The following is a 24,552-nucleotide window of genomic DNA, read 5'->3' as shown; positions in this document are numbered from 1 at the left end:
ATAAGTAGTAGCAGGATAAACAGTGGCAACCCCTGTTTCCTTCTAGAAGGTCAGGTGCCCTTCGGTCTCCACCCGCAAGTCACGTTCTTTCCCCCCCACGCCGAACGACCCGCCATCGTGACTGGCCGAGTCTATTGCTTTTTCTTGGTCTCTTTCAACGTTGTCGATCGAGCGTCTCTCATTGGCATCACGAATAACCCAAGCAGAACCCGCGCTGCCCGCGCGTGCACATCTCCTGATCGGCCCTGGCCGAAGAGCCTCCGCCCGGAACTGACGCCTGCCGCGATTGATTCGACTCTCGACTTGTCGACATAAAAGGCTGAAGCCATGGGGTCCGATGGCTCCTCCTCAGCCTCCAGCCTCTACGACTCCCTATCTCATACCTCCCAATCGCTTAACCGCTCCGGCATTGCGGCCTTGAGGCAGCTCGTGGCCGCCCAACGCGCTTCCTACACATCCGTCTCAAACTACTTTTCCTCCATCTATCGCAATGACAAGCTAAATTGGAGCCAAATCGTGTTTCTTTCTACCTGTGTTGCTACTTGCGTTGCTACCATGGTAGGCTGTGGCCTCGTCTCTTCTTTTATTCGGCGCAAATGGTCTTGCAAAGGCCGTTCGTCGTCGTCGCAACGCTCGGCCCGGAACCTTTCCTCCACGAAATCAAACAAATCCACAAAGACCCTCACCTCGTCGGATGATGATTACGAAGATGATGACTACGATAGCAATGGGTCGCTGCGCCATGGCATGGATCCCAGCCAGGCTAAGGCGACAGAGTGGTCGGCAGAGCTTCAGCAGCAAAGTTCTGATGGTAAGAGAATTCAGAGCATACCCGCGTCGTCAAAAGAGAAAAAATTCTAACACAGTCGCAGCTGCCAAAACCGACCCTGGTCTGCTTAGGAAGTTCACCGAATTCGCCTCCTACACGACCTCTAAAGCATCCTACCCAGCGATTCGCACTTTCTACAGTCCCCACCCACAACTGAGTCGCCTTCCGACCAAACCCTCACCCGTCCCGCTTCTCGTTTTCGTTCATGGATTAGGTGGATCGCTTGCACAATTCCATCACCTCCTTACCAGTCTTTCTAATGTTGGATCTTGTTTTGGTATCGATTTACCAGGTTGTGGCTTGTCGAAGTTTGCGCCAACGGAATGGGACGCTTACACGGTGGAGGCCCTAGCTGAACTTCTGGTCGTGGCGATAGAGCGGCATCGAGATCGTGAAGCTGGACAAGAGGTCATTCTCATCGGACACAGCTTGGGTTGCTCTCTATCTGCCCTGCTTGCCTCTTCCAACTCGCCCATTGGCAAGAGCCTCAAAGATCATATCATCGGCCTTATCGCTGTGTGTCCTCGGGCAACGCCTCCTTCTGCGGAAGACGCCACTTCATTTCGTCGACTCCTTCATATCCCCACCGCAATTTTTGATTTGTGGCGTCGCTGGGACCGCCGTGGCGGCTCGCAAAGCGCCAGTGTGATGAGAATGGTGGGTAGCGATGCGGATGCGGAGACCCGAGACCTTCAAGTTCGCTTTAATAAACAAAGCCGCACTCCAGTTTGGCGTCGCGTGGCATGGGGAACTCTTCCTTCTTACGAGACTGGAGAGGCTGTTGGCGGTATGCCCGGCGAGAAAGTCTGGGCTGGTATTCGTATGCCAATCCTGCTAGTTGCAGGCGAGGCTGACGCGGTCACGAAGCCCGCTGAAATTCAAAAGCTTTTGAAATTCTTTGGCGATGCCTCGGCTCACACTAGCATCGATACTGCTGGAGGTAGCATTATCCCCGATGCATCGCAAATTCACGATCATATAACACTGCCGACCGATCAACGTGCTCACGATGAGGCATATGGCATCCAATCCAGTGAGACGGAAAAGACACTCGTGGACCAGACCTCTAGCGAACGGAAGCGAATAGTCAAGTCTGCCATCCTGCCAGCGCCAGCCTCTCATGCCCTACTCTACGACCGAGCTACCTACCGCACCCTCGCGGGAATCATTCAAGATTTCCTCTCGTCCCACATTGATAAGCGACTCGGCCTTGGCTGGCAACTCCAATACCTCAACACATCGGGGAAGTGGGATGTCAAGAACTTAGCCAAGTGGCAAAAGGTAGTTCCAGTCTCGAAGCCCATCGGCGGCACATTCGCCGCTCTGAAGATGCTTCGCGAGGTAGACGAGCAGCATAACCCGGTCTGTTTTTCCGCCCAGTACAAAGGCAAGATTTATGCGGTTATCGACATCAGCCACGAGAGCCCCGTATATAATCCTGCAACCTTGGAAGCAGGCGGCATTCGCTATTGCAAGCAACCAACTGTTTCCAAGATCCCTCCCACTCCTGACGAGACTCGCGACTTTATTGCTCTTGTTGATCGTCTTCAGGGAGATATCGACGAACAAGCGTCTGCGGACGAAAAAGAGCACTCGGTCCGACCGCTCGTCGGTGTGCACTGTCACTACGGGTACAACCGTACTGGCTTTTTGATCGTCTGCTACCTCATCGAGCGACTGGGTTATGGAGTTCAGGATGCGATTGATGAATTCAATCGGTGCAGGCCACCGGGCATTCGACATGGTCATTTCATTGATACGCTGTTCGTGAGGTATTGCGTGGGACTGAAGAGAGCGCCTACTTTGTAATATGAGAGGCATTTTACACTGTAATATTGTTATTTCCTTCTTTCATTGAGTTTCTGAGAGAATTCATTCAGACGGCGTTTTGGGTAGAGATGCAATGGAATGGGTTGGGATGGGATTTCATATTGTTACTTTCGGCCATGAGACATGATTTCTTTTCTTGCAGCGATAGATGCTTTATCATTATTATTTGGGAGTTGGACATTAGTTCATAATACAGTTCCCATTACACTCCTGGTATTTGACCTGGCTGCTGACTATGTAACTGGTACCTATCCTTGTCTTTCATATCCAAATCGGTATACCTAGTAGTAGGAAACACTAGTTCTTGTTACTTTCTGCCACTTAACTTCCCTGGATACCTAAGGGCTCGCCAGGGGGTTCCCTACACTCCTGTACCGAAGTAATACCTTGTACTAGAGCTAACTAGTTAGTAGTTGTGATAATTACTAGCCTTGATGCCTGAATATACTGTGGCCTTACCCGCAAGGCATCCCTCTGTCGACAGCCAATGTTGTGTCATGTGACCGCTTAGGGTACGGCTAGCCGGAAAAGGCTAAGCGAACCCACGGCACACAGACCCCAGCCAAACGGGACGAGTTTGTGTGTCTCGAAATTTTGGACTCTTCGACTTCGACTCTGCCCACGACTTCCGCCATCTCTCATCCCTAACGCCCTCTTCGACCCCTCGACAAGTCGCCAATATGGGTGGTGTTTCCGTTCGCGATGTGGACGTAAGTGTCCTTCGATTTCTCCGCCCGCTGAGAGGGCCCTGATGATCATCATCAACCCTCAGTCTCACGGGATCTGGGTCGGTGTGCGTTGTGTTATGTGGACGGGTTCTGTGTTCTCGGAGGCATTGGAAGGGAATATACTGGGCTTCGCAGCTATTGGATTCGCTGGATTTGGTCAGGAAGATACTGCTGTCTGGGAACTACATTGAAAGGTTTTGTCCGCACAAATCGATCTGTTATGATCAATTTATGTGATATGCCTTTCAACCACCCAACGGAAAAATCTTCGTTTCTGAAAGCACGAATATGCACGCACGACAAGAAAGAGATGGAACTGCCTGACAACGAGAACGAGAACCCGACATCTTCAAAAACCTACGCACGCTGATCCTCATCCTCACCCGTCATCAACACGTTTTGATACCCTCGAAAGAATCACAACGCTAACAATATTCTTCTCACCTACAGGCGCAGAAGTTCATTGCTGCCTACTCTGCTTTCCTGAAGCGTCAGGGAAAGCTCCCCATCCCTGGCTGGGTTGACACTGTCAAGACCTCCGCCTCCAACGAGCTTCCTCCCCAGGACCCCGACTGGTACGACCAACCAACACCACCATCTCCAGCCCGCTATCGAAATTCAGAACTGACAAATTTCTAAAGGTACTACGTCCGCGCCGCTGCCGTCGCCCGTCACATCTACATGCGCAAGACCGTCGGTGTTGGCCGCCTCCGCAAGGTCCACGGCTCTACCAAGAACCGTGGTGCCCGCCCCGCTCACCACGTCGATGCCTCCGGCTCCGTTGACCGTAAGGTCATGCAGTCCCTCGAGAAGATCGGTGTCCTCGAGACCGATGAGGACAAGGGTGGCCGCCGCATCACCCAGTCTGGCCAGCGTGATCTGGACCGTATCGCCAAGACCACCGTCGATGAGGATGAGGAGTCGGATGACGAGTAAACGTTTCGCAAGGGCTTAATTGTTTCGGGGGGTCGTTTTGACCGGTGCCTCTAGTTTATACCCAAAACAAAACATCAAAAAATTGGTGACAACTAGTCGCAGGTGGGAAATGAAATGATTCATCACATTTAAAAAATTCGGAGCCAGGTCCCGGTGATTCCTTTATTAACGTTTGTTCTACATTTTTTTCCTCTCAACTGTTATCATCAACTCCCATGACGACCAGACGGGGCTTAGCGCAGAGAGAAGATGCGGGAAAGTACGTTTTTTGCATGAGGAGGTTTCCATTGCGAAAGCAAGAGCGAGAGAGAGAGGACGAGGCAGGGTTTCTTTTTCCTTTCATACCATGTTGATCTCCCTCGCCTCTTTGACCCGACCAACCCACGGCGTCTTTGTTCTCGTTTTCTCTCGCGGTCTCCTGGAAATAAAGAGCATGTCTGACTAAACACTTTAAATTGTTCTATTTTCCTGGCCAGCTGTAGCTTGTAGTGGCCCTAGGAATGCCAGAGTAGTGAGCTCATGGTTGTGATGTAAAGACAACCATCCTCTACGTTCTGGTAGTATGTTGTACTGCCCTCATGAGCAACTTGAATTCTTGTAGACACATTTTCCTCGGCACATTTACTGCCCAGGAAGCCTGTAGTTGGTATGGAACTATTCATCTTGAATCTATATGCAATCACATAACTTATTTCTTCCCAGACTGGGCGGAAGGGTCCTACAACAAGTCAGTATACCTCAACACAACCAATCCATAGCAATGAACACACCAAGTAAACCTGATAAAACTGCATCTTCACACCCTCACCATCCTTCTCAGGAGCAAATACCGCCCGTCCAGCCCAGGGTACGTACACATCTTTCTCGGTATCAGCCTTGAGTCTGTAGTTCACACCACCGTAAAGCATGATCTCGTTCTCGCCGCCGAAAAAGATGCGCGACGGCGTGTGTTTTCGAGATGCGACGTGTGCCCAGAGACCATGGCGAAGGGGTAGGATTTCTGAACAATATTAGCATCTTCTCGACATATTCCGAGTCCTTTCTAGGAGCTACGGGGAATCTCTGATATAGACACGAATTCATCCGAGTCGCATAGCCCGTCGTATATCCGACAGAGATATATAAAAGAAAAGAACTCAAACATACCACTCGCACCCTTCGCTTCCTTCGGGCCCATGATCAGCGTGGCATCTTCCGTGAAGCTCTGAACATATTTCTCGTGCAGGGACTCGGTATCACTGGTGCGGTAGAAGTCCTCCATAAATGCGACGAGGGCTGCACCCCGCGGGGGTGCGCGGGCCGTGTCGTAGGCAATGTTGTATGACATTATTGTTTTTGATGGGAAAATTCAGATAGATGGTGATTGAGAGTGAGGGGATGGTTTGGATGGATGGTATATGGAGGTTGGAAATGGGATATATGTTGCTGTTGTCCTTCAAGTTCACGTCCATTTCATCATGAGGGGCCGTCGGTCCGACGCGGTAGTGCCGCATCCGATCTTATCGTGCTGCATACTTTTGCCCACGCCCCCGTATGCATTGGTTGGGGAATGGTACTGCAGGTTTTTGTTAATAGAGTTGTTTCATTGCACGCTTTGGATTATATTTTCCGAGTCTCCGAACCGTTGGTAGTGGTACTCAAAATCCGCTTGCTGAAGTTGAACTTGTTCAATCGGTATATGAGAGCATACAGTCTGTGGTACCCTTCTACTGCTTCTCTTCCGACGGTGGCACAGCCGATTACCCACTGGTATGTCCGGGCTTTAGCACTCGGATGCTTATTTCGGAGTACAAGTGGGCTATGCTCATCAGATGACGTCTTTAGAAACTTAATCATAATATGCAACTTGAATCTATGTACAATGCACTACCCGGTCATTGCTGATGTTCTCTTCCTAATGGAAATGCAACAAGGCTTAGCACTTCTTCACATCTCCCTCTCCCTCTCCATTAACCTTAAAGTCCTCCCAGTTGGCCTTATCAGAACCATTGGGTCGACTTGCCCGAACAAACTGATTATCCACACCCTCCACGACAGCAATTGGTTTCACAACCTCGACATCCGAATTATACGCTCGCGAAAACCACTTCTCAGTCAAAGCCGGCCGCCCCGCTTCCGCCTCAGTGCCAGCTGGGGTATAAAGGTGCGGGAAACGCGTCTGCATGCCCTTGAGAACAGTAGATGAGATGCGATCTACACTGTCGCAGTGGCGTAGCTTGAAGAAATCATCTGGCTGGGCTGCGCGCAGCTCCTCCTGTACTTCGGCAGGGTACTGGCCCACCGCGAAAAGGAGAAGATCGTAATGCATCAGCGAGGCCTTGCCGTGGTAAGAACCACCAGTCTTGGCACGGTGGTAAAGACCGGATAGCGCGGCGATGGCGCCCATGCAGCCTGTGCCGTAATCGGAAATGGGGAAGGGTGGGACGACGGGGTGATTCAGGCCCATGAATTGTCCTTGTGCCCACGCGATACCGGTGACCTTCAAGAAAAGTTAGCGGTGAGTGACTAATTGTTCGCGATTGTGTTCAGTCAACATACACAGTCGGCGATTTGCTGCCATCCAGCGCGTCCGGCCCATTCGCCCTCATATCCGAAGCAGTTCTCATTCACGTAAACAATACCCTTTCCACGCTTCTCGGCCAGCGCGGCCATAGCTTGTGGTCCGTATCCCAGTTTCTCCAGCGCACCGGGACGATATCCATCGACGATGACGTCCACGTCGTCGAGAAGTTTCTCGAATTCCTTGCGCCCGGCTTCGGTCTTCAAGTCCAGGTCTGCAGCATGCTTGCCCATGTTCCCGTCAACCTGGAAGAATGGCACATCAGACAGGCTCGGGCTGGTCACTTTCAGGACGTCTGCACCGTACTCGGCTAGAATTCGGGTGACTGTTGGGCCGGCGATGATACGGCACATCTCCAGAACCTTGACGCCCTCCAAGATCTTGGTGCTGCCAGCACGGCGGGCAGGGAATGGAGTCGGGGCGATGTTCCCCGGAAGCTGAGCGACTTTCCATGCGGGCTCTTCGACGTTGAGCTTGCCCTTTTGTTCTGTTAGTATGTACCACCAATAAGCGTGATAGATTTGAACGACGTACGTGTGGGGTCTTGATAAAGTCCTCGTGCTTCAGAGCAGGGACACCAGCCTGTCGCCTTTCCTTGTTCATCTCCTCCAGTTCGGCCACGGAGTATTTCTGGACATGGCTCTCGATCTCCTTGATAACATCTTCGTAATCGGTCAAGTCAGGTCGATGACCCTCGAGTCCGATCATGTTTAATGTTGTACTAGCTTCCAATGAACCGTGAATGTGGTAGAACTCGCCCGGGTTCTTAGTCTTGTACAGGTTAGCCGACATACGACGGTAACCATTTGATTGCGCAGCCAGTAGATCCGTATCTGCAATTCATTAGCCAATATCCTACTTCTCAGATCCTCAAGATCCACACATACCCTTGAGCTTAGATTTCACATTTGGATCCAACTTCGACAATCCATCCACCTTGGCCATGTACGCTTGGCATCCGAATGCCGTAGCACCTTCCAGGCTGACCCGGACACCACGAGGTTGTGCGCCGCCTCCAAATCGCAGATCGGCTAGGGCAGCAGCCACCGAGCCCTCGATACCCTTCAATGCCGCCAGGGTCTCGGTCTCCTTAAACGGGATAGGGAAGTAGATCTCATTGTGGCTGGTGGAAAAAGAAACCCGATCCTTGTTGGCCAGAACCTCTGATGGTAGACTCAGGCGCTCCGACTGCTCGCACAAGTTGGAGAAAATCTGGCTAGTCTCGAGAACGGGCGAGTATGCGGCACCGTTAGAATGGCCGTTGCTTGCCATCTTTGATATGGTTTCGTTTCTGATGTCGATGATATAATTTGATAGCCCAGCCGAGTGTTCTCAGATACCCTGGCTTCTCTTGTCAATTCTAACCCGCGACTTTGCGAATGGTTCAAATTTCGTCTCGAATTGAAGGCGCCTGCGTTGAGCACGATTAAGGTTGCGTGGAAAGTTTGAATAGATCGGCAGTGGCGAACCCGGGAAATAGGATGAACGATCAAAATCTCGTCCAAGCCCGGGGACGGGCGTGAGGACGACCTACCAGACTATATATGACGGCAATCATCGGGATCTCTCCGTCGGGTGGTAACCGCTCATCAGCCGACGGGACAATATTTTTAAGGCGGATGAGGGAATGCTTGAAGGCTGGGACCCCGCAATTGCAGATCCGAAAAGAAGCGATCCGGTTCGGCACTGGCAGTTTCCAGGGTTGAGCCGTTGGAGATTTCGGAAGCGATAAGATCGGATGTGCCATCACGTGGACTACAGTAGTATAATGATACTAGTATGGTTGAATGCTATGGTTAAATGGCCGAGGTTATTAGTTGCATAATAATACTTTCTTTTCTTTTCTTTTCAAAATAAACTGGCTTTGGTGTTAGGTTGTGGTGTGGAACCCCTAAGTATTCACACTAACATGCTAGGTAGACTCATAGTATGTCAGAGGTAACTGCAGAGCCTCACATTGCTCTCTTTCATCCAGATCCACCATTTTAGAAGGCCACTGTAGACGATGTAGCCGATAACCTCCATGTCCAAATGGCATCCATTCCCCCGCCAACTCAATCTGTCGAGTAGTATTGACATACCCTCTCGCCTCAAGAAATCCCAAATCCGGAGTCGGCCGACCGGTCCGAGCAAAGCTTGTCCACAGATCCAGTACATACTGTTCAAATGGAAGATCGAATTGATCACGCAGGGGGCGACCCTGCCTCAAAAGGTTGCCAAAGACATAGTACAGCTCTCCCGAATGACATTTGAAGTATTCCTGATTTGGGTCGCCGTGAGGGTACTCGGATGTGATGGGTGCCTCGCATACTGGCGCGTTGGGGGACCAATCTGGCATTTGGTATGATCGATTGAATTCATAGAAAAATATTTCTGGAAAAATTCCATTGTTGAACCCGCTATATCCAGTTGCTTGGTCGATGCAGCGGAATATGCCATCCGTGGCGATGTGGGCCGTCGTGTTGAAAATGTCGAGCGTTTTGTTCGAAGTGGAAGGGATTGGAAATAGTTTTGAGTCACTGAGAACAGTTGATGGAATGCCTTCACTACTCAAGAATGTCTGAATAGTCTCATTCGCCGTGGGGTACCCAATCATCGCGGCTCCGTCATCTCTCATCGTTCCGATCATGAGAGGAACATTTGCCGTTGCCTCGGGGTGTGTCAGATCCAATTGCGAAGTCTCAAGATATTTGCCATCCACAACGAGATATCTTGCTACCGCATCAAGACCTGTAATGGTAGCTGCAGGAAGAGCTCTTAGACATTCAACCGGTGAATCAACATTCGTACAGTTCGTCAGGGTCAATATGTCCTTCCCCACAACATCCATCTCCTCCGCAATTGTATAATACTTAGAATAAGTCGTCCCATACCCCAGACCGCCAAGATTACTTTGCATAATCGCACCGGCAAATTTACCCCGAGCTCGAGGAGATGCGAGTAAAGCCCTTACAGACCCAGCCCCGGCCGACTGACCAAATATAGTGATTCGGTCAGGATCGCCTCCGAAATCTCGAATATTCTTGCGAACCCACTCTAGAGCGGTAATTTGATCTGCAAGTCCATAGTTACCGTTTGTTTCTCCGTCATCCAGAGCCAGAAATCCAAGTGTGCCCAGTCGGTAGTTGATAGTCACCACCACGACATCACCTCTTGATGCGAGGTTACTTCCATCAATTAGGGTATCGCTGCCTGATCCACTTGTGAAAGCACCACCATGTATCCAGAACGTGACTGGTTTGAGTTTCTTCTTCGGAGAGTGTTCAGAGCGGGGCAGATACGGTGTCCAGACGTTGAGGAAGAAGCAGTCTTCCGATTCTAGACACGTAGAGCCGTAGTCCAAAGCGGAGACCAGGGTATTTGACCCCTTGTGTAGTTGCGAATACTTCCATCTTTTCGTGGGATCTGCATAACGAATACCGAGGAAGCGGAAACTCAAGTGATCGCGGAATCTATGTCTGTTAGCGCCCTTCTGGGGCGCTTGATAGAAGAAGATTCACGTACCCAGTGATGTACTCGTTATTCGAGCGAACGGCAATCTGCCACGACGGATTGCTATCTTGAAAGGTAGGTGTAGAGTAGGGGGCAGTCTGGGTGCAGAGGACTGGCAAGTTCTCGTTGGAAGAAGCTTTCTTCACTTTTCCGTTGACGTCTATTGTTGACGGTATGCCGTGTGTGGAGGCAATCCAGTATCGCTGGCTCTTCTTTTTATCTTTCTGATAGACTAGATACTTTAGATCATTTTCGATCTCAGAGAAGCCTGCCTCGATCGACCAAAGTCTCTCTCCAAGGCTCTGGCAACTTTGTATCGCTTTTTTCACGGGCATCGGGTCCAGAAGCAAGATGCCCGACCCGGCCCATGGGCTGTCGTTTTCTAGCCATGAAAGTTAGACATTGAACGTTCATATTCCAGGTAGGGAGGTACTGGTAGAATATCAACCTTGTAAATCATTTTGAATAAGAATTGAAAGATCCGAATTCAGCGAACCCGGGCTGATCACCGCATTAGTGGTCACCAGTAGATAAGTGAGAGAGAAGAACTTGAGTAACATTTCCAGCTACAACATCGAGATATCTCGCAAATCAGATCCACATCCTACCTTCATCTTATGAAGTATCCTTGAGGAGATCCCCTCGACCAATTTAGGCACGGCATCCCCGCGCCGGGAAAATGTGACCATCTAAATAGCCAGACGATCCATTCACCCGGTCCAATAGAAGGAAATAGATTAGATTTCGACAGAGTAGAATGAAGCTTGACCATACTTTAATCCTGTCAAGGCTTTTTGTCCGGGGCATATTTACTTTGAGCCGGAGAGAAAAGAGGTAGAAGTGGCTGGGAGTGAGATGTGCCTGCCAGCGAGTGAGTTAGACGCAAGCATTGTCAACAACCACAATCAGGCAAAATTCAATTCCTTTTTCAAAGAAGCACGACTTATCCAGAGTGTTTACGAGAATGCCAGCGCAAACGAACAATTCCACAAAATCAACTCCGCCTCCACCTCCCCTCCGCCCCCGCCCCCAGCTTCCAGCTCCAAGCTATTATCTCTCACCTCGCGGACGCGATGGGAGGGACCCGGAAACCAGCGCCGGAGGGGGTCTATTTCTTTTACGGATTCCTCCTCGACTCATACATGCTAGTGGAATTCTAGGACTGGATACCACGCCCGAGCTCCGCCCTGCTCATCTAGAAGGCTTTCGATGCAAGATATTGGCGGGACAATAAATACCCCGCTTTACTACCCTCTTCCGAAGGTGAGGGAGTTGAGGGTGCTGCATATCGAGTGCGGAGCCAGGGTGATGCGGAAAAATTGGCGCAGTATGAGACTCGTTCTTACCTGGCCAGTCCTTGTGAAATCAAGTATCTAGATGGTCAATCTCCGAGGGAAGAGGAAGGGGTTGTTTTCGTTTTTGTGGGGAATGAAAGGGAGCTTAGTGAGGGTTCTTTTGATTTGCGGGGTTGGTTGAGGAGGGTTGGGAGGTTGGAGGCGTTGAATCAATTGGACGCTAGGAAGAAGGTTGCTGTTGGGGTCGGAGTTGAGGGGACTAGTTGCTAGTTGCTAGTTGCTAGCTGGGCAAGCTGTACTAGATGAAGTGATTCGAACTAGATGGAAGTATATCACGAAGCTTCCATGCGATACTAGGCCTAGTTTCGGTCGGGTATCTTGCTACAGGTACAAGTGACTTGCGATTGATGGAGACAGGCCCCTGCGTCTGCGTCCGGTATCGCAGCAGCCTTGTGACCAATTTCTGATGGCAGTGGCTGATGACAGTTGTCGATGATCAAGTTCAAGTATGTATGTACGGAGTACATATCCATGTATTAGTACCTTGTGGTCGGGTTTATTGCACGATGGTGGCGATTATTGTGCACTGTCCCTATGCTCGATGTGTGGTGACGGTCTATCAATTGGATCTTGCAGACATCGGCAGCTAATTACCATACGTCAATTGCAAATCTCCATTTTTGCGCATTTATTTTCCCATCTACAATGGCTTCTGCTTCGTTGTGTGGAGACCTATACCCCTCTCATTCCTATCTATGTACGGAGTATCCTCATCACAGTGCGTTGATGCGGGGCAACTCTACGCAACGCCCTCCCCGAGGCCCGAACATGTCGCAAAGCCACAGCGCAATCCAGATTTCGCCCGAGACGACCGGAGAGATACTTGAATAACCAAGGCAGGAGCAACCCCTCCGTGGGATTGTGGATATTGAAATACGGGCTAGAAATTGAAACCCTACGCTAACCCCACCTAACGACAATTCATCGATAGTGAGGCGGGCCAAGAAGCATCGTCATCGTTCAGAGAAAGCTGAGAAACCAGCTGCTATTTGTAGGAACAAAATTGCGAGTGGCTGCGCTGTCTTACGATGGAGTCGTGGGCAGTCAATGCAATTGGGACACGAATCGAGGGGTTTCATATGCGACGGGGGGCCCAATAGTAGAAATGGCGCGGTGGTGGCCCGGCATACCCTCGGAAGTTAAGACTTGGTTCACCGAGCAACATGCCGGAACTGAGGAGAGTACTGGATGTACTACTCGTAGAGTATGAGTAACTAAAACAGAGTGGGTATACGGACTAGTATAGCTACACTTCGGAGAAGGCAACGCAGGACTGCGCGGCGCATTGCGCGGGGTGGCTGATCAACCTAAATGCGGCGAACCAGGCACGAAAGAAGGATGGAATTCGCAAGCGCATGGCGCGAGTAATAGGCTGTGTAGCCTCCGCGTGCATACTGTATGGATGTACGGAGTACATGTACATGTACCGATACCTCCGCTAAGCGTGGACGTGAACTGCAAGTACTCTCCACACGGAGTACAGAGTCGGAGTACCCTCGGGCCCTAAATGCCTCCACCCCTGACTTGACGTCAATGCGCGAGTCCAGAATCAATCGGGAGACCCACTCGAGAGTTGCGGCGGGCAGAGAGGGGCATTTTGAGGGGTGATTTTTGGAGATGAAATCATGAAGACTTCAGTGGGGTGGGGTGGGATGAGAAGCGAAAAAGTTAGCGATGAGTCTTTTTTTCTCGAGTTCGTAGGGAGTAGAGGAAGAGAAGGTGGCACCTGAATGCGTGTAGAAGATCACAAGTATGCCATGGCGGCTCTTATTGGCCGGGGCTGCACGTGCCAAAAGGGTGTCTTATCAGTACTCTACAGAGGATAGCCAGGGACCACGGTTATAGGGTGCCCTAGGACACCCTAGGGTACCTAGGATACCGTATGTACCAGTACCCCATGCCTATCTACGCTGTTTAGGGCTGCGCCCTGTGCACCTGCACATCTTTGATCGCTGAGTGGAGGAGGAAGAGGAGGAGGCCCAGTGGGATTCCTGGGATTCCATTCCCTGTTCCGTTCCCTGATTCTCACAGGGATGTACTAGTTATAGTCTACTGTACACTAAGTACTCTCAAGTATGCTACTAGATAGAGAATACTGTCCAGTATTAGAGCACTATACAATAGTAATATACTCTAGTAAAGTCATACTACAGTAGACATAGTCTATGAGTATAAAGATATAGTCTATATACTCCGTAGTGTATAGTGTATAGTGTATAGTGTATAGTGTATAGTGTATAGTATACTACAGTGCTCCAATGAACCCGGAAGTGCCCGGCCCCAATCACCCGCCCGAGTGTCCGCACAACCGCACGAGCAAAGCCCACTGCCTCCCACTGGCTTGGGGCTTGGGGCTTTGGCTTTGGCCTACTCCGTACATTACGACCGGATGGAGTACACTGGGTACACTGGGTACTTCACTATGGAGTACCGCAATTAGGTACTCTCACACACATACGGAATACCTGCTGTCATACTGGTACCCCTCCTGCCTTCTTATTCAGTTCCTCTCCCTCCTCTTCCTCCCTTTCCTCTCACATTTACTTCATCCAACTTCTCTGGCTACATCCTATCACATCGCTGATCTCCTCCCTGATCAGTCATCCTGCCCCTTGCGCGTCGCAATCTCCCCCGGCCAAGTGTCGCGTATTCGTGTCAGTCGTGCGGTCGTCTTGCAACCTACACACTCATACACACACAACCACACACACACACACACACATCCTCTTCTTTGTCTCTTTGTTGCAAAGAGGTAAGCCTTCTCCGTCTCTCCTTTGTTATCTCCCCCGGATCGGCTAGTCGCCACTCGCCCTTCCTCCAATCGCGTGGCGCGGCTGGCGTCGCAAAAGAGTATAATAGGAACACGTCTGACTCATATACGGCCTTGCCTTGCGCGCTTCACAGACAAACTTCATCATCTCTTCTCAACCACCCATCATGGCATCACAAACCAACTCCAGCATCGCTATGGCTCTTGCTGGCAAGACCGCCTCTGTTGACATCCCCAAGCCCCGGTCGGGCGTCCCAAGCAAGGCCTCGTCGCGCCCTGGTCAACCGGCCATGCTTCCGACGCCACCCAACTCCATCTCACCCACTCTCCCCCCACACGCCTTCAAACATCGCGCCGCGCTATCGCCCGGTTCGCCTCTGTCGACGGTGCCGCAGCTGGACTCGGACATCGACCTGGAAGACGCGGTCGAGCATGCCAACAGTCAGAACCAGCCGCAGCCTGCTCACGAGCTAGACAGCGCCGGTGCTATCACCCCGGCCATGCTGGCGCGTTACCATCTTCCCGAGATCCTGCTTTCGCAGGGTCCTCTGGCCATCCGTCATGTCATGGGCCACCTGACAACTTCGGTGCCGGGATTCTCAGGGATCCCTCCTGCCAAAGCACGGCGTCTGGTTGTCGCGGCACTCGAAGGCCGTGGGAATGGCGGCGAGGCTGGTGGCACGAAGGGCGATGTAATCTTTGAGAAGATTGGCTGGGGACGTTGGGACGCGCGACGACGCGGGGAGTCTCCACGTGAACGCTCGTTCGACGTTTCCTCGCCTCCCTCCAGCGTTGTAGGCTCGTTCCAGCAACGTGGATTGCAAATCGAAGGTCGCGTCAACGATCGTCGGTATTCATATGCACCTGGCATGGACTCTACCGCCTTCTCGTATACCGAGGACTACCTACCTGGAGACCTCGACATGCTCGAACACGAAGCGGACAAGATGTCCCTGGACGGCGAAGACGGGCTGGAGTACTGTTCCTCCTCCGAAGCGCCGGATGAGATGCAGGAAGACGAATTCGATGAAGGCACGGACACGGACGAGGAAGACTGGGCTCAGATCGGCGCGGATGCCCTGCGCGCCCGCTCGTTCAACGGGGGTGGTGTTAGTGGTCCTTTCGTTCGCAGCAATGTTGCAGCTCGAGCGAAGCCTCTTCCTGCTGGGTTTTTTGGCGGCGGACCCACTCCCGACGCGAAGCCGCCCCGCACTTTTGACACTCAGGAACGCGCCGCGGTAGAGGCGCTACTCCGCTTGGGCTCCATGTAAAGCCTCTCTATCCACATTCATGATCGGCGTTTTGGGTTTCCTCGTTCACGGAGTTTCTTGAGTTTTCCGGGGATACACGTTTTTTTGTCGTTTTTACCTATAATTGGGTTGCCAAGGCTGGTCCGGACCACTCTTGACGTGCTTCTCCGTTTTTTTTTTTCTTTTTGTTACGATTGTGTCTTCGTCAGAAAAGACATGCCGAACATGTCAATCTTCCATACCCTACGACATGGTTCTTGGAGGGAACAACGGCGTTGGGAATGCTCTTCCTGCCTTCCCATTATTTTGCGCTTCCACCGCAGCCCTGCTGGCTACTGAACCCTGCTGCAACTTGAAAAGCACAAATACCCCCTTCAACTTGACTATTCTTTTCTATTTTCCGCAATCACTTCTCTGCATATGCAGATCCGGGGCTTCAACCATACCCATCGGATCTCTCACGACCTTTTTCGATCCTACACTATTTCTAATATTGTCCTCTTCGGATTCATACTTGTCATCTTATGTGTCCTGAGCACTCCACTCTATCCTGGTCATGAACAGAATGTCTTTCAATCTCGGAAGAAAACGAGCTTGTCGGTCGTCTTTATTGCACTGCACTGGCATACACGTTCACTCTTTTGTGATCTTTGTCTGGCTTTATCTTCTGTTTCTGGTTGGTTCTCGGTCATCTTAATTGATTTCACTGAGAGTTTCTATCCTTGATACTTCATTCTTGATTCTTCTCGTCTGGGTTGTGTGTGCCCGGTATGTTTGGAATTGAGTCCGACGTTGTGGATACGTACATATTTGCGGGCACTGGTTTGTGTCTGTCTGTCTTAGGTTAGGGATAAATCCAAATAGTGGATATCCATTTCGAATTGAACACCCTCAAACTATTCTTCTGTGGTCAATTTCTTTTCGTAGCCGTAGATTGACTGGTACTAGTAGTAGCATTTTATTTACAACGCAGCTGCCAGTGGTGATCATTTTCTAAAGGTTCATCAAAGACAGCATTATATGCCCTGTCAATGTACTATCTAATCCTGACTGTAAGTCATTAACCAAATGAGACCTCTGTAGCCGCAATTCAAGTTTACCATCCTCTGCATCAATATACTACTAGCAGCTACTACACAAGTTCCACATAGCAGCAACCTGTTTTTATCGAGAAAGCCTGATCTAGCATACTATTACGGAGGAAACGGTTCGGCAAACTTCAATGGTCAATTTAGATAAATGTCAATCCAAATAATGTATACTGACTACTAGTATAGCGACGAGTTTGCGAGGTAGGAAGGACGCGCATGCAGGCCGGATTTGAGAAAGGACAACGTTCTGAGGGGAGCAAGCTCATGATATTGGGTAGATTGATTGGCGAAACTCGCCACTAGTAGATATTTGGGCTCCCCTAGGTACCTTAAGCCCGGGGTCCTCTAGAATTGAGTTCCTGGGTAAGAGGGGCTACGTATTGGTACTGGGAGTCGTTTTCGTTTGCAGATTGAGCAGAGGTGGTGTGCGCTCAATACTATATCAAGTAGTGGTGTGCAGCATTCAAATTATATTCAATAGATCACACCGGCGCAATATTGACGGGGAACATTGATATAACTAGCTTAGAGTCTCGTAGGTTGCATTACCATGTACCATCTCGTAGAGCTATCACGTAAGGCTGAAGCTGCCAATGTGCGAAGACAGAGAAGGCAGAGAGGATGCCATGACAACCTTCAAGTTGGAAGTATACCTAAATAAGGAGGTACACATGGAGCGGAGCAGATCAAGAAGATCCGGTCATTGAGTTTTCGCAGTGCGACTCTGCATCGTTTCATTCTTCTGAGCTTTATACTGTATTTCCAAGATTCGGACTTAAGTCGAAAACATGTACCAGCCAAGCTGAGGTGTGTTTGAACCAAGAAGCTAAAAACTCAAGCAGAGATGCATGACCATATACAAATTCCAATCAAACCTCCCGGACCCGAAGCATTCACCACCCAACCCAGGAGAAAGCCCTTCTGCCCGAAAGGAAAGACCAATAAAAACAAAAACGCCGGCCTCCTCTTAGCCCAATAAAGCAACAAATTCCCAATAAGAACCATCAACTCGATCATATCTCTCGAGACATAACATAACAATTCCGAAAGAAGCACAAAGCTTTCACATCCCTCCCCAGCTCACATCACATTACCGTACAGACCTATTTCCCATGTGCATCATTAATCCGCTTCCAAACCTCCGCCTCAACCTCCGCCAACTTCGTCCCAGCACTCTGCATCCACGACCTAGCCGTCCCCATAAATCCCTCTTCTTCGTCAGGGAAGATATCCCCCGCGCCGCCACCGCTGCCACCACCACCCCCACCGCTATGCAGAGGGAGACCGGGCTGTGAGCTGCCGGATGGGGGGTTATATAGATTTGCGTAGGGCGACGAGGTTGAGTTTGGGGTGTGATGGGACTGTGGGGAGCGGTGGAAGGAGTAGGACTGTGTGAATGCGGCCGGTGGTGCCTGTGCCTGCGCCTGCGCCGATGCTGTTGGGTGGGTGGGAGGATGTTGGGGGATGGCTTCGCCTGCTTTTGGTGGAGGGGGTACGGGGGATTGTGCTTGTTGGTTTGGAGGTGTTGCGGTTGGGACGGCGCCGGGTTGAGGTGGTGCTGGGGAGGACGAGGTTGGTGGCAGGGTGGTTGTTGGAGTGCCAGTTAAGTTTGCTGTTGGGGCAGCAGTGGCGGATGCTTGTGTTGGTGTTGGGAAGCTGGAAGCGGCGCCTGGTTGGGCATTCTGCGCTGGTGCAGGGATAGGAGAGTAGGATGGAGCTGTGGCTGTAGCTGGTGCTGAAGGGTTTGGGAGATCGGTGGTTGCTGTTGTTGAAGTGTCGGTTGCGGTGGCGGGTTCGGGGTTTGAGGTGGTTGCTTGGGTAGGAGTATGATCCTCTTCCTTGTTGGAATTGAGGGGCGCGGAGGTGTAGGTCTGTATGCCGGACATTTTGACTTGGATTTTTGAATATTGAGGAGTTGAAAGAAGGAAGAGAGAGAGAGGGAGAAAGGGAGCTTCAAGGAGCTCGAGCCCCAGACGTCATGCGCCTGCCGCAGTGGGGCGGTCGCCGCTTTGGGACTTTTCGTGGAGCGCGGATGAACTGCTGTTGTTGACGAAGACTGGGGACTTGGAGCACTTGGGGTATAAATTTTGGATATCAAACTTATTCTCCAGGTGAATAATACTCCAGGTGAATAATAGTGCCCATGTCATGTGCAATTACTACGATTACTACCATTCTACGATATCCCGATGAAGCCAGATCATCTTAAACACATTGCCACATCCGGCACCCAGGCAGAAGGATAAGGATAATCGGGTACTTGAAGTATATTGTCGAACGACAGGTAATGCAGGTAATTCAGATATTAGAGGATGTGGCCTCAATGTCATCTTTTGACTACAGTTTACGCGTTCGTTTACAAATGCACTGGATCATATACAATCGAAGAAAAGAAAAAGAGTTTGCAGGCAGTAAAGTACATCGGGTACAAAAAGGGAAGAATCACACCATTCTATGCTTCAAGATCCCCCAGACCCATTTCTTGACGCATCTATCTTTTGCAGGTCCAGCAACCTCTGCTTCCCCATCACCCGGCTATACCGAGCAGGGTATCATCCCCATCCCCAGTATGACTACAGGTGTTTAGATAATCCGCTTTTAAGGGCGAGTTATCTATTTGAACTTCTTTCCGAAGAGCAGGAGCTGGGCCTGGTCGTAGATGGACAGGACACCGGCACCGGCAACACCACGCAGGATGTTGGCACCGGCACCCTTGAACAGGGACTTGACACCCTCCTTGGCGACGATCTGGCGACCAGCATCGAGGGAAGAAGAGTACTTGACGGCCTCACCGGAGGTCATCATCATGCGACGACGGATGGTGTCAAGGGGGTAAGAGGCAACACCGGCAGCGGTGGTGACGGTCCAGCCGAGCAGGAAGGAGGCGAGGAAAGAGCCCTCGAGAGAGCCGACCAGGAGAACGGGCTTGATGGAATCGTACATTCCGAAGTACAGACCACGGTAGACGACGATACCGAAGACGGAGGGACCGAAACCACGGTAGAGACCGGCAATACCGTCGGTGGCAAGGGTCTTGCGGTAGACATCCACGAGACCGTTGAACTGACGGTCACCGCCACCCTTGGTGGACTTGGCGTCGTTGGCCAGACGGGTACGGGCGTAGTCCAGGGAGTAGACGAAGAGGAGGGAAGTGGCACCGGCAGCACCACCGGAGGCCAGGTTACCCATCATCCACTTGCCGTATCCATCACGCTCCTTCTTGTAGGCGAACATGGACTTGTAGGTGTCGCGGAAAGCGAAGTTCAGGGCTGGGTGGGGAAGTAACGGATGACGTTGGCGGTGTTACCGCGCCAGAGCGAAACCATACCCTCATCGGCGATGGTGCGCTTGAAGCAGTCACCGAGACCGGCGTACTTGTGGGACAGACGGCCAGCCTTGAGCATCTCATCCTATTAGATGAAAAAAAATCGGATTAGTGACCGATCGACAAAAACGCGACTACTGCCGAGCACGGACGCGGAAAAATTCTTCAACCCTTGCTGAAGACAAGACGACTGGGCCATTATCACATCAAGGTGCAAGGCCAGTCGGTTGAGTCACAACGAAGGATTGAAGGTATTTCATTGCAATGTCCATGGCGAGTAGCGATTCGATAGATTGAAGATTGACCAACCTGGTTCTGGATCAGGAGCTTGATACGCTCAATGGGGGCGGCAGCGGTCTTGGAGACAGCGGCGGAAACACCACCCACTGTGAATCAGTTAGTAGCTGGTCATGGAGTGCATTGATTGTTGTGAATCCGATGTGAAGAGCGGATATGTAAAAGTGTTGTACGTACTCAGGAAGTCGACAACGAAGCCCTGTGAAAAAATTTTCGTCAGCATGTTTATCCTCTCAAATCTTGATCAATTGCACCCGTGAGCCATTGTCCGGTCGAGCAAAGCCCATCAATTCGAAGCATCTTCCGATGAAGATGGATATCGAGATCGGATTGATGATGCATTCGAATTGACGGAGTCGCAAAAACCTGGATATGATGGCAGGGGCAGAGGGTAAAAAGAGGTAGAACTTACGGGCATGCCGAAAACGGACTTGTCGCCCTGGTTAACATCACCGGTAGCCATTGTGAAAGGTTGTGCAAAAGATGAATGCGACAACAAAAAAAGAGAGAGGAGATGGGGAGTGTCAAGAAAGACGGGGATGAGGAAGAAAAGAAGAAGAAGAAGGGTGCCGGGGCGGAAGGGGGCGACAAAAATACCAGCGGCAGAAGCGACGGAAGGCCACTAACACCCAATCAGGATGATTCTTACCGTAATTTACCGTTATCTGGTGGTATTGCCCATGTCTCGCTGGTCGCTGGTCTGCCCGGCAGGCCGAATTCTCCCGATCGCTGCCATGCAAATTTTTCAATCCGTGCGACGTGGCTTGTTTGGGGAGGGTGGGAGAGGAATGTCTAGGAGGAAATCTGTATCAAATGACTATTCTCTATATTCTCGATCTACAGACACACCCTTGACCCCCAAGTTTACCCAGGTAATTCCCTCCCAAAATCTTCAATTCTCCCAATATCTCCTTCTCTTCCTCGTCCTCCTTGAAAACCCTGCGTAGTCCGGAGCAACGGCGCCCAAGCGCGGTAGGTGGACACCATGTATGGGTACGTATTTTGCCCCCCAGCCAATGCCGAGCCTCCACACGGGGCACCTCCTTTTTTTCCTCCCCCGAGTATCCGAGTCCTGGCCAAATTCAGGTCCAGAAACTTGGTTCATGTCCCGAGCCAGGGCATAGGGCACTCCCTACGGAGTCTCGTCCTTTGTACTCTGTACTCCTAGATTGGTTCTAGCCGGAGGAATTTGATATCACCTGCTCGTGATTAGTGCAGCGGAGGCAATTTCAGCTGTCTGTCTACAATGTACATACTATATGTAGTAGCTAGCTCGGAGACTTGTTTCCAGCTATCAGCTGCAGTAGATACATATGCTAGTCGTGACCTACATGCTAGCTACTCCCGACTGTCGTAGTAAATCGGCTCGATCGGCTTAGTCGGTATCTCTTGCATATTATTACCGTGGTAACCTTGCAGGCGATGTGATACCCTTTCGGGCGGTTCAATGTCCTCGGTACACTCCGTACTGCATGTAGGGGCTCCTTATTGCCAATCGCAGTCCAGTATGAGACATTTTATGCTGCTATTTATGTTCCGGGTACAAGGTTTACAGTGGAGGTGAGCCGCATGTGCGATGTACCACCGACAAGGCCAGGGGTGGATCCACTTGCAGTCCACTATGGACTTCAGCATACTGTACCTCACATCTTGGATACTACTACTCCGTACTGGTATTTATTAAAGGTGTACTTTGGAAATTCATACTAGGTAATAGCAGGCTTGAGCTGATCCAAGTGGTCAATGCTACATGTATAATGGTACCTGGGCAGCTAGTAACAGCCCTGGAGCCCTAGAGGTCTTGCTCAGGTGCGTGCATGCTGGATATATATTCAAGTTCAAGTCCAAAATGGTACTATTAATTGATAGGTAGGTACTAGTACCATCATGCCGGCCTCCAATGCTGCTCCTTCAAATCACGGTTGCAAGTTGCAAGTTTGAAATACGGTATCCGATACAGTGTCTATAGAAAATAGTACAATCCAATGGATATTTATATTACCCTAGTAGGTAACGTGAACTCGGTACTAGTACTATTTAGTAGCTCTATAGTCCAGGGTTGGAGTACAGCACAAGTCCTCGTGAAATATCATGGATTCAAATAGATACATAAACCTGAATAAACTCCAGTTACCCAATGACAAGTTATTGACAATATGACAGCTTTTGGCGCCCGCGCTTAGTTCTTCTTCGAACGCTTTCTCTTCTTTCTCCGTCCATCACCCTCGCGGATGTCGAGTTTCGTCTCATCCACATCCACATCCTTCTTCTCCTCGGCTTTCTTGCCAGAGCCAAATTCGAAAGCAGGTCCCTCCTCATTGCCGAATGTGTCCTTTCGCCATTGACGAACTCGGGCCCTCTTGCCCAGCTTCCGCTCATCCTTGGCCTTCTGTTCGGCCTCACGGAAGGCAGCATACTTCTTCAAACCGGCGAATTGATTAAGTTGGTTATCGTCCGCCATGAGAATATCGCGCGCAGTAAGACCGAAGCTCTGTGGCGAGGTCTCACGGTAGCGGAAACGAGTGGCATTTTTCTTGGTGGCACCGGGGAGCAGGGTGATGTCGAGATCAAGGTTGCGGTCAACCGCTTCGTCAATGCGAAGACGGTCCTTGCGAGCCTCGCGCTTCTGATCACGCTTCTCCTGGGCTTTACTCTTCTTAGGCTCAGAGTCCTCGCCCTCGCCCTCACCCTCACCCTCCTCTTCGTCGTTGTCGGATTCAATGGTAGGCCTGGCGTTCTCATCGTCATCCTTGTAGTCGGGAATCAGATCGGTGATGTCAATATCGTCATCCCACTCCGGCTTCTTGGGGTGTTTCTTTCCAGAAGCGTCCTTGCCGGCGTAGTAACCCTCTCCGAATCGCTTCTGCATCTCCGATTCCCACTCCTCGCCATCCCAGGCGCCGTCCAGGAACTTAGCCCAGTCTTCATCAGTAAAATTTTCGGCCTGCATACCGGCAACCTCCTTGATCTCGTTGATCCTTGTCTGAAGCTCCTCCGTCTTGAGTTTACGGAGACGGTTCTTCTCCGTTTCCCGTAGCTTCTTCTCCTCTTCCTTGCGCTGGCGCTCAGCATCACGCAGCTTCTTGCGCGCGCTCTTCTCATCACGACGGACGGAAAGGTCGTTGGTAGTGTCACGAGCGTGGGTGACAAGCACCTCGTTGAGCTTGTTCGGGTCCTCGAAACGGAAATTATAGGCCTCCTCCATAGCATCTGCCCGCTTCATCTCATCTTCGTCGTCCGAATCGAAAGGATTGAGCTCTCGTCCACCTTCGGGGATCCATGCGCGTGCAGACAAGAAGTTAGAAAGGAAGGTCTCGGGGTCCTTGTCGGCATTCTCGATATCAAGCTCGACCTTCTCCTCCGGGAGCTCTTCGGGACCAGACTTGCGGACAAGGAAGTCATCCGCATCATCCATTTCATCATCTGAGCCCTCGTGCATGGCCTTGACGACCTCATTCTTCAGGTCGGCTTGCTCTTGCGCGAAGGTTCTGGGAGTATCGTCCTCCTCCTCAGCCGGGTCAAGTCCCTTCAGCAGGTTCTCGCGGTGGTAATCGTGCAGTGTCATCGTCTTCTCTTTCTTTTCTTTGGGGGCGGCATCGGCGGCATCGGCGTTTTCGTCGAACTTGGTGTAGAAAGTCACATTGTTGTCGTACACGGCGGGATCCTTGGATCGAATCGCCTTGAGGGTGGCCAGGATCTCAGCATCAAGAGCCTTGGTAGCTAGCTCTCCATCCTCATCCTCGTCCTCGTCGGAGGACTCTTCGTCGGAAGGCTCGTTGGCTGGGCCTTTGCCCAAGTTGGACTTGCCGTATTTTGCCTCCACTATATGATAAATCGATTTATTAGTATATTCTAAAAGACAAGAAAATAAACACCAAGCAATGCTCGTTGGTAATCTTACGTTTCGCGACTTCTTCTCTCTTTTTGTTGTACTCGAACCGTTTGGCATATTCAGCGTTAACTTTGAAGCCCGACTCGGGCGACTTTCCAAGAGAGACACCTCCGGCATCATCGCCGGAGTCTGAGCTATCGTCGTCCAAAAGCTTGCGCATCTTTTTCGAAGGAGGCTCCATTGTTTCGGTGTGTTGA

General features: G+C 50.9%; 9 protein-coding genes across 9 annotated transcripts; 3 read left to right on the top strand and 6 right to left on the bottom strand.

Annotated features, from left to right (window-relative positions):
- Positions 1-327: 327 nt before the first annotated feature.
- N7509_002574 (RNA 5'-triphosphatase domain-containing protein) lies at positions 328-2,638 on the top strand (the record flags this gene model as incomplete). The annotated part of the gene is made up of 2 exons (XM_056627211.1): positions 328-811; positions 873-2,638. 2 exons carry the CDS (start codon positions 328-330, stop codon positions 2,636-2,638), a joined length of 2,250 nt encoding a protein of 749 aa, XP_056493006.1.
- Positions 2,639-3,339: 701 nt separating this feature from the next.
- Positions 3,340-4,323, top strand: N7509_002573 (40S ribosomal protein eS19; the record flags this gene model as incomplete). The annotated part of the gene is made up of 3 exons (XM_056627210.1): positions 3,340-3,369; positions 3,838-3,962; positions 4,029-4,323. 3 exons carry the CDS (start codon positions 3,340-3,342, stop codon positions 4,321-4,323), a joined length of 450 nt encoding a protein of 149 aa, XP_056493005.1.
- Positions 4,324-5,011: 688 nt separating this feature from the next.
- Positions 5,012-5,650, bottom strand: N7509_002572 (uncharacterized protein; the record flags this gene model as incomplete). Its single annotated transcript, XM_056627209.1, has 3 exons — positions 5,012-5,041; positions 5,094-5,323; positions 5,470-5,650. The coding sequence occupies 3 exons, from the start codon at positions 5,648-5,650 to the stop codon at positions 5,012-5,014; spliced, it is 441 nt and encodes a 146-aa protein (XP_056493004.1).
- Positions 5,651-6,238: 588 nt separating this feature from the next.
- On the bottom strand, positions 6,239-8,155 carry N7509_002571 (CAIB/BAIF family enzyme; the record flags this gene model as incomplete). The annotated part of the gene is made up of 4 exons (XM_056627208.1): positions 6,239-6,802; positions 6,862-7,362; positions 7,418-7,716; positions 7,771-8,155. 4 exons carry the CDS (start codon positions 8,153-8,155, stop codon positions 6,239-6,241), a joined length of 1,749 nt encoding a protein of 582 aa, XP_056493003.1.
- A 640-nt stretch (positions 8,156-8,795) lies between these two features.
- Positions 8,796-10,935, bottom strand: N7509_002570 (putative carboxylesterase; the record flags this gene model as incomplete). Its single annotated transcript, XM_056627207.1, has 3 exons — positions 8,796-10,335; positions 10,388-10,757; positions 10,824-10,935. 3 exons carry the CDS (start codon positions 10,933-10,935, stop codon positions 8,796-8,798), a joined length of 2,022 nt encoding a protein of 673 aa, XP_056493002.1.
- A 3,732-nt stretch (positions 10,936-14,667) lies between these two features.
- N7509_002569 (uncharacterized protein) lies at positions 14,668-15,771 on the top strand (the record flags this gene model as incomplete). Its single annotated transcript, XM_056627206.1, has 1 exon — positions 14,668-15,771. One exon carries the CDS (start codon positions 14,668-14,670, stop codon positions 15,769-15,771), a length of 1,104 nt encoding a protein of 367 aa, XP_056493001.1.
- Positions 15,772-17,944: 2,173 nt separating this feature from the next.
- On the bottom strand, positions 17,945-18,727 carry N7509_002568 (uncharacterized protein; the record flags this gene model as incomplete). Its single annotated transcript, XM_056627205.1, has 1 exon — positions 17,945-18,727. One exon carries the CDS (start codon positions 18,725-18,727, stop codon positions 17,945-17,947), a length of 783 nt encoding a protein of 260 aa, XP_056493000.1.
- Positions 18,728-19,454: 727 nt separating this feature from the next.
- Positions 19,455-20,926, bottom strand: N7509_002567 (putative mitochondrial ADP,ATP carrier protein (Ant); the record flags this gene model as incomplete). Its single annotated transcript, XM_056627204.1, is given in 5 exon segments — positions 19,455-20,110; positions 20,128-20,251; positions 20,476-20,552; positions 20,641-20,662; positions 20,876-20,926. 5 exon segments carry the CDS (start codon positions 20,924-20,926, stop codon positions 19,455-19,457), a joined length of 930 nt encoding a protein of 309 aa, XP_056492999.1.
- A 1,716-nt stretch (positions 20,927-22,642) lies between these two features.
- N7509_002566 (KRI1 family protein) lies at positions 22,643-24,536 on the bottom strand (the record flags this gene model as incomplete). Its single annotated transcript, XM_056627203.1, has 2 exons — positions 22,643-24,285; positions 24,365-24,536. 2 exons carry the CDS (start codon positions 24,534-24,536, stop codon positions 22,643-22,645), a joined length of 1,815 nt encoding a protein of 604 aa, XP_056492998.1.
- Positions 24,537-24,552: the final 16 nt, after the last annotated feature.

This window comes from Penicillium cosmopolitanum (genome assembly GCF_028827165.1).
Source record: "Penicillium cosmopolitanum strain IBT 29677 chromosome Unknown utg000004l:1.0-4361866.0:1.0-4365735.0, whole genome shotgun sequence".
Taxonomy (NCBI): Eukaryota; Fungi; Ascomycota; class Eurotiomycetes; order Eurotiales; family Aspergillaceae; genus Penicillium; species Penicillium cosmopolitanum.
This window is presented reverse-complemented; position numbering and strand designations above follow the sequence as displayed.